This window comes from Ornithodoros turicata, chromosome 1 (assembly GCF_037126465.1).
Source record: "Ornithodoros turicata isolate Travis chromosome 1, ASM3712646v1, whole genome shotgun sequence".
NCBI lineage: Eukaryota > Metazoa > Arthropoda > Arachnida > Ixodida > Argasidae > Ornithodoros > Ornithodoros turicata.
In genome coordinates this window covers 159508085-159517143 of record NC_088201.1, presented here as the reverse complement: position 1 = coordinate 159517143, position 9059 = coordinate 159508085, and the positions used below count along the sequence as shown (strand labels likewise).

Below are 9059 nucleotides of genomic sequence, written 5' to 3'. Positions count from 1 at the left end.
AGCAGTAGAGGACATTCCTACCATCGCATAACGAAATTGACAGTGCATGCTAGGAAGCCAAGTAATGCAAGCATAAAGAATGGGCTCATCAAGGAGAGAAACAACTTGCAAGAAAGGCAACGGGTACAATGCATGCAATACAAAGAAGTATACTAGGATGCTCTGTAATACAGCTGAATATAACTGCACATTCAAGAAAAAGCACTTTGATATGCCACAGAAGTAGTTGATGAAACAAATAAATATGATGGGCAAAAAGAAATGTTCAGCACAAGCCAGTGTGGCAAAAAGATAACCGATTCTGCTTCCCACTCGTCAGGTTCTTATTGACACAAACACATACACACACATGTATTGCATCAATTGCACCACCACTGTGCCAGTCAGTCAACCCTGTATGTGTTTGGAATCTCGCACACATAACAGGCGTCTGCTCCTTCAAAGAACACGCACTGAGCAGACACATCATCTTGCGAATACAACTTGAGGTTTCTTCCCGGAGGAGGGCGATAGCACTGATGCATATATTTCACATTTGGGAATCTGCCTTCTGACAAGATGATCTCTTCGCAGACAAGAAGAATCTTCCGAGTCTCCAATAATGCTGAGCAAATCTCAGAAAGCAGACAGTAGCTGCCGTCTCTCATCTTCACGCAGGAAGAGCATGTTTTCGTGGCTCGCGCGTACGATATCGTATGAAACTTCACAGCGTTGGCAGCAAAACGAGAATAGTGGGTCATGCTTGGCACTCTTCCGTACTTCTCAATGAAGAGTTCCTCTACTGAACTGCTGACTTGCATTGAGAGCAATGGCGCACCAAGTACACAGGCTTGTATTTGCACAATTGTCTGCGCGTTGACAATATCGCTTTTCCGCGACTGCAGTGAAGGCGACAGTTGCACAAACTTAGCTGCTGTGCTGAGCCATGATTTCATAATGCAGCGCTCCGCAATCTGGAGGGGCACACCTTGCACAGCCTTCACTAGCTTTACAAGTTACCCATTTCCGTTCTCAAATGGGAAGGTCGAGGTACCCCACAATGGGCCCAGCATCTCCACACTCTTTGTGATATGAAGAAGCTGGTGCACATTGAAGGTTGCAGCGCTGGCCCCATATAATGTGTACACCCTGGCAACGAACGAAGAGAGGAGCTCCTCCGCCTCCTCGAGGTTGGCATCTGTTACAGATGCTTGCAGGAGAGTAAACACGGCCTGGCAAAGCATTGTAAAGTGGTTGAAGTACGCAGTGGGAAGTACTCCCCTCAAACATGGCAACAAATAGAAGAGCAACCAGTACATCGATTCGGTTGCCTTCCAGTGTGCCCTGTCACTCAGCCGTCGTGGGAGCCGACAAAACGACATTGGTCTCATCTTCAAAATGCTGTCATCCAACTCACGGATATGCCGTCCAATGTAATATGCCTGCCCAACAGCAGACAGCTATAATTCTGTTAGCTGCCGTGTCACACCTTCAAGCACACAGTGCATGACATCAGGAGGCACGCACCATACAAGATTAAATCCTGGCAACTGAATCAGTGGTGATGGCCCTTTTACTCCGTGAGATGGCACTCCTCGTTGGAATGCTTCCTGCATGTCGTTCAGTAGGCTCCTGTGTGTACGTGCTGGGGCTGGGCTCCTGCTTGGAATGTAACGAAGAACACCTAAAAAAAGTGCTGATTAGAATCCTCACTACAAAGAGAAAAACTCACACTCAAACATGAAGTTTTATTAGTACACGTGGGAACTGTCATTATGCGCAAATGACATGCACCAATGATTGCTTCGGATGCAAACTATTATGTAAGCAGATAGGTAAATGAAGAATGCAGTGCTGGTATGTGTAACAGGTACGTGGCATCTGAGCTTTTGTACGCTGCAAAGCTTGTGTGTTGTAATCACGAAACAACAAAAATTGCAGCTCTGCGACTGGTTATCACAATAGTAGCCTGAATCAGCTGAATTCAGTTTCACTCGGTAAAACCCAATGATTTGTGGAAGGGGGAGGAAGCACCCACTTTCTACCCAATTCATGTGTGAAAATATCACCAGATTCTTGTCCCCCGAATTGGAAATATCATAAAGCCTGAAGACGAGGAACCCTATTCATAAGCCACTGAAGCAAAATGGAGCAATTCACAAACAGAGGGAATAGTGATCAATATACTTTCTAGAATCTAAAGTACATAATTTGTTTCAGAGGAAGAGATCAGTAAGGCAGTAGGTAACTTACCGTCAACAACAGTTCCTTCTTCAAGGCACCAGGAGCACCCAAAGTACCCATTAAATTGTTTCATGTTTAATAAGGCTGCTCTGGCTGGTGAGTCCACACAGCAACATACAGCATAAACATGTGACATCATTGTTCTGCCAGCGTGCTGCCAGGGTATGCTGCCGATGTTGTTGATTGCGTCGACAAAAGTCTTTATGAACAGGTGTGCTGGAGGGTGCTGTCTCCCAAACCACAGTGCTCCAACGATGAGTTCGTGAAAGCGTATGTCAAAGGGCAGTTCGTTAAGAAGCAGCTGGATTGGCCACATGCTGGGTTTCCCGGACTGAAACACTGGGGACCCATCAGTGTTCAGAGTGAGTGTAATATCACACCACTTCATGCACAGCCGATGTCTGATGCTTTTGTACATGCGTCCATCTGTGATGTCTCTGTACACCCCGTAGGCAGTTGGCCGAAGTTTCGTGAGTGTCTCGTACAAATACTGACTGAGACATCCTATAACATCGTACAACTGACGTTTCAAGTCAAAAATTAGGAAGAAGTTCCCTTTGCTGATCAGTTGCTGCATTCTGTGCGATGTCTGACATTCTGTGTAGGTGAATCTTTGGGACTTGCTGTTCGTTGTTTTTAGGCCGAGGTAGCCCATGCAAGTGGGACAGAAGAAATGCATGTTCAGCGATTTCATGCGGTCCTGCCAGAGCTTTCGAAAGAGGTATTTCGTGTCTTGGACCACGTCTGCACCGCACAGGGTATTTATCAGCTTCAAGAGGCCTTCCACTTGCGACCATGACAATCCAGCATGCACAACGTAAGACAGAATAAGCAGCAGTGCTTGGGCCTTTGTTATTGCCTGGTTTGGCAAGGTTTCGTTTGAGCACTTTTCAAAAAAGCTTTTCACCTCACTGTCATCTAAGGAAGAGCTAACATCGCTTTCCTCGTCCGAGGGCGATAAATTCTCGCCGTCATTGCCACTGACATAAGGTTGAAAATCGGAATATTCAACATTCGCTGCGTCACTTTCTCGCGCCTGGCTGTCATTACCTGGCCGCGTTTCACTGTCAGTCGATGGGTGAACATCACTTTCGTTGACATCGTTTAGCACGTCTATCTGACGCTCGCTCTCGTCGCACGGTCTGCTACCACTGTTCGTACCCCTTTCCTCAGGTTGTCTGACGCGTTGGTTGTGCAGAGTCTGCTTGGGAATATGACACGACACTCCGGGTTCCAGATACCGGAGGTACCGCTTGGTTGGTTGCGTGGTCATTGTTTTGCGAAGGTGACAGGTCGAACAAAGAAATATGGGCTGCAGTTCCAGCGCTCTGTTGCAGAGCAAGAGAGTCACTGTACTGTCGTACGAGCAGATATTTTCTCTATGTATTATAACCAGACGGAGTGGCAAGATGACTCATATTCTTCGGATAGATGGCCAAATGCACACAACTACAACAACTCTACGATCTTATGATTGTAATGATGATGGATGGATGGATGGATTGTTGGTGCACCCACAATGGATGGTAATCACCAGTGTTGCCAGTTCTCTCCTGGGCTTGTAAGGAAGGCGGCGTGGACGAGAAAAGAAAACCGACGTGTGCGACAACTTTGTTCATTTTCATGGCAAAATAGCGAAAAAGCTGTTCTTTGCCCCCATATATTTGCATGCCATAAACTTCGAGTAATTTCTATAACAAATGAGAACTGACAAAAAGAAACGTTCCGAGTAGACCAAGTAGTAGACCAAAGTAGACCAAAGAAATTTGCCGATGCAGAAACGACGGACGGGAAGTAAAATGTCATATACATAGGATAATATGTGAAATTGTTTGGCTATAGCGAAACGAAGCTGTGAACGATAACGGAAGCTGAGTTAGGTTATTTGGAAATTAATATAATTGAGTTTTTTATTCTCTCTTTTTTGGAAGTGTTACGCAGTACACTGATCTTGGTTCTTGTACAGCATTGTGCATTTAGCGAAAGAGACGGTTCATAACATCTCGGACGTCTGGGTAACTGCACAATTTAATAAAAGGTCGCAAGACTCCATGGGTACGTGTATTTATTTCTGCAGCTTTTGAGTTACTACTTTTTTCGCGGCTCAAATTTTGCGCCCTCTATAGTAACAGCTCTAGCCAAGTGTGGCTAAGCCTGGACGGTCCCATAGCGGCAGTTTCCACTTCCTCCATAGTTCTGCCCGGCTGAGCTACACGTGCTTTTCTTCTTTCTCGGTTTTTTGTTCTCGCCTGCCGCTATGTTTCTTTTAATTCAATATGAAGACGAACAAAAGAAGCATGTGGTTACGCATGACGCGATTGCCAACTTCGATCCAGTGGACATCGACGATTTTGACAAGCGTAAACTTTATGATGCTTATTGGGAAGAGGACGATTCGACGTGTCCTGGTTTCTACAAGGCTTATATCTTACATATGACAGGTAAGAGCAGTAGATATTACGGAACTTTTTTTTGGTCAGACACATCATGGCGTACATGTTTCGAAATACGTAAATTGCAGAAACAGAAGAGGAGATGAGCACCTTGCAGAAGAACAGGTGTAAAGCACCTCAGAAGCCACGTTCGGCAGTTGACGTCCAAGTGAGGAAGAAGGTAGGAGTGAAAAACTTTTTCGTTGTTGTTTAAAAGTATGCTGCGCTGCTTTTGCACATTTAAGTTGGCTAGGAGCGGTGGCTGCTGTGTGCGCGCGGCGTTCGTGCGCTGTGTACGCTAACAGAAGTTTTGCACGTGTTCAGGCAAAGATTGACAAACAGGCGAGGAGTCACGCAAAAAGGTCAACAGAAGCACACATGCTTTGTTCTGCTGGTCTGGAGAACAGGCCCCCAAAGCAGAATAAAGTCCAAGAACTGGAAAAGGAAGTTCAACGCTTGCAGGGAGAAGTCGCCACATTGACTGATCTCAACAGGAAACTACAAAAGGCACTCTGCTCAAAGATATTTGAAGCTGGTGAGGAAAACTACGTTTTTATTTGTGAAACTACATACACTCACGACCTGTAAAAATTCAGAATTTGTGGTCCATCGTGAATACAACTAATTAGTATCACAAATAATTAATTACTACCTATATTGGTTCATAATGTAAAGGAATTACGCCTAACAAAACATTTTAATTTGCAAGAAGCAGTGAAGAACTCGAAGAAGGGTTGTGTCAGCCCTGCACGGTTGCAACCATACACGACAACCCCACATCCTGTGGCACAGAGTAAGATGATCTTGTCAATGTTTGAACAAGTCTGCTAAGTTGCATTTGCATGCAGACAAAAGCAGTGCCAAAAAATTCTTAAGCTGGTACACCTAGCTCTGATTAGTAGTAAAATTATGTAACTTCGTAGCTCCGTGTTATTGTATTGGTACGTATGTTTTAAATGCTTCCTTATTATCAGCAGTGTCCCCTCCATGTGAACAAGCGTGCCGGACAGCAGTGGTACAGTCTGCCCCGATATCCCTCGTAGGAGCTTCAAATGCAATGACTGGTAATGGTTCATGCCAGACTTATTACCCCAGTAGGGGTGTAGTCATGCAGTCAAAGGCCACATTCATACTGGTCAACTTTCTCTGCAAACTGTAATTATTTATCTAAAAAGTTCCTTTACAAATAACAGTGCCAGACGCTAGTCATGACAGGCACAACGCGACCACGACGCTGCCAGCCCCAGCTTCCGGTTCCAACAGCAGCCCAGCTGTGATAACTAGTAAGCTTGTAGATACGAACCTCTTTTTTTTGTTACCGTATGTTTATTAGGCAGGATGACAATTGTACACAAAGCACAATGAAAAGTATGAAGAATAGCCTACTTTGAGTTTGCTTTAAGCTGCTTGATGGTGAATAGCTAAGTGCGATAATGACTTGTACACGTTTAAAGACATCCGTTTGTGAACAACAGTGGATGGGGTGAGCCAGAGTGTACGCAGTGCAACCGAGGTGCAACCGGCCCCAGCTCTGCATGTTATTAGTGTCCCCTGCGTGAGAACTGGTAAGACTGCACGCCTAACACAACTTTCACCGTATTAGTCTCATATGCTATACTTCAGTCATGGGTAAGGTTATGTACAGCTTGGGACAAAAGTTTGCGGAGCTTCAGGTTGACATATTTTTCCATCTGTGCGACAACCATGAGGCCGATGGCAACTGACAACCGCAGGTTGCTGGCACATATTTTCAATTTCAATGACAGAACTTTTTTTTCAGGTGCGCGTGATCAACAGACAAGCATCCGTCCCACCAAAGGTGCACTATTGTGATAATTATGCCTTTTAATCAAAGCACTTGCATGTGGCCATATTCTGGTGAAATGCATATATGTTTTCAAGTCATACGTAAAGTGCTACACATTATTCTTTCAGGTCTTTTCGTCCCTCAGGAGCGATTTCAGCCGACAACCACAAAGGATGGCCAGGTATGCGTTGAGTTCATTGGATGCAGTGCCTTTCATTGTGTCTCGGCTTTGATAACAGAATTACTTACTGAATGCTTATTTATGCTCAGGCTTCGTTCTTCGTGGATTCTGTCCACCAGCTTCCCTGCATCTACGCTATTTTATCATTTATTTATGCATCTATTTTAACTCCAAATTTTCACTGTATCTACAGTACCTACAGCACACTTCAGTCATGGGTAAGGTTATGTACAGCTTGGGACAAAAGTTTGCGGAGTTTCAGGTTGACATATTTTTCCATCTGTGCGACAACCACGAGGCCGATGGCAGCTGACAACCGCGGGTGCATAAGAAGCCCAGGCTGCCGTTTGTAATGGAGTCTGCCTATTTTCACTAGTATGACGTCGGTTCAATAAGGGTAGATGCCAACCTGGTGTTTTGTAAACCTCTGTCCCATGCAGCACTGCTATTAGTTAGGGCATTGGGGGAGCGGTTGAGTTGTGATGGAGACTTGAACTGACAGCTCTCTGATTTCTGTTCATGTGTGCTACCAATTACTCAACACCAACATGGGAATGGCTTTGCCTGACTATCTCAACAAGGCGTTGTCAGGTTGACGAGAGCACAATATGAGTATGTTGTAATCAGTAACACACTTGACCAGAAACTGGATCTCAGGATTCAAGCTCCTACTAGCACTCACTGAGTCCTTGTCAACTTTAAATAATATCATGAATTTGCTTGGACATTTATGATGCATGTGTTTGTACTGTCTTAATGGTTATCTCAGCATCCTCTATTTGTACGCGTATGTTACTCTTTCGCTGTTCCGCCAGCACATGAGTCTCTTGTTTTAACTTCTTTTATCACTTTGGTAATACCTGTTCCTCTGATATGGCATAGGTACAACTTGGCGAGGGCATCTTTGTGAGCTCCGACACATGGACACACCTGATGCAGCAGCCAGCAGACGCTCGCAGCGTCTCGCTGTTGCACTGTGGGGAAACGAGACACTTGCACAACGCAGTGTCACAGGGAAGCAATCCAATAAAGATGTTTCGAAAGGAAAGACAGCAGTCTACCCACAGTTGTCACCCGTAAAGGTGACCTGCATGTCATGTGAGTATACATGCAGTTCCCTTGTGTCTACACTTTGCTATGCATGGCTTGCTAATTTACTTTTGGAGTATGCCAGAGATTTTTAAAGTGAGTTGGACATCGCATTTCCTGTTGCACTGTTCTCACTACATTTGAGTAGTGAAATGAAATTGAAATTCAAATTTTGCATTGTTTCTTCTAGCTGCCTTTTGGCATTACCTGCTGTCAAAGGGGTGCAGCACAGAAGAAGCACCAAAGCGGCACAAACAACTGGTACGCTACCTTGCACAGAAGTGTGCGGATCTCCGACGTTAAAATGGCGCACATTTTCGTTACTGTGAAAGCATTGCACTTTTCTTTGAAGTGCTACGTTGCCCCAGCAAATGTTATGTGTTTGCTGTTGCTCCCATTTTCCTGTTTAGTGCTTGTGTGTCATAGCTTGTCAGTGTTTCGATAATCCCTGAAGCATGAACATTTTTTTTTTACAATTCAGGGGGTTAAAATTTGCAATTTAAAAACCTATTCAGGATTCATGGCACTTAAAGTGGAAAACATTTGCACACCAAGCATTTCATGAAGAGTCAGGGATCAAAACACGGGTTTAAGCAAGTTTTTTTTAATGTATTTTACCACATGATCGTAAAATGCTAACGCATGGTTACAATATGTTGATGAACCACAAATTGAACCACCGATCCGTCTTTTTCCTTCCAGTGTAGACTGCATATAACAAGTTAACAAGGTTTTGCTTGAGTGGGGTTCACCAAATGCTATTTGGTTTACGCTGGTTACTGGCAGGCCTCATTTCTAACTTGCCTTCTCTGTTCCTTTTTTTTTTCAGGTAAAGAAGCTACTCCTGAATGAAGATCCTGGAGCTGAAGGATAATAAAGCATAGCAGAACGGCATACCAAAACTCGTTTTTGTGTCTGCTCTGCCGCGTACGCTGTGCATGACTCACGCTATACGTACGTTATCTGAAACAACACAAATGCTGTCGCAACCAGCGAAAACAGACACAACGAGCAATGATTTTTACAAATTTACAAGATTGGACAGGGCCCATGCAGAAGCACACAACAGTCACAGTTACAACGAAAAGACGACAAACCACGACACAGTACAGACGACAAATCACGACACAGTACGAACGACAAAATACAGGCGACAAGCCACGACAAAATACAGACGACAAGCCACGACAAAATACAGACGACAAGCCACGACAAACTACAGACGACAAGCCACGACAAAATACAGACGACAAGCCACGACAGACGACAGGGTCCCAAAATACGACAGCCTTGTCATCTGTCGTATTCCTCTTGTCGTATTTTTCGA

The 9059-nt window shown here is 44.6% G+C and overlaps 1 protein-coding gene and 1 long non-coding RNA gene across 2 annotated transcripts; both read left to right on the top strand.

Moving 5' to 3' along the window:
* The first annotated feature begins 4568 nt into the window (after nt 1-4568).
* LOC135371860 (uncharacterized) lies at nt 4569-5574 on the top strand. Its single transcript, XM_064605758.1, has 3 exons — nt 4569-4664; nt 4745-4836; nt 4980-5574. The coding sequence occupies exons 1-3, from the start codon at nt 4658-4660 to the stop codon at nt 5241-5243; spliced, it is 363 nt and encodes a 120-aa protein (XP_064461828.1). The 5' UTR covers nt 4569-4657; the 3' UTR covers nt 5244-5574.
* Nucleotides 5575-6442: 868 nt separating this feature from the next.
* Nucleotides 6443-8031, top strand: LOC135371849 (uncharacterized). The gene is made up of 3 exons (XR_010415731.1): nt 6443-6861; nt 7526-7741; nt 7923-8031. It is a non-coding gene; the product is annotated as an uncharacterized LOC135371849 (long non-coding RNA).
* The last annotated feature ends 1028 nt before the right edge of the window (nt 8032-9059 follow it).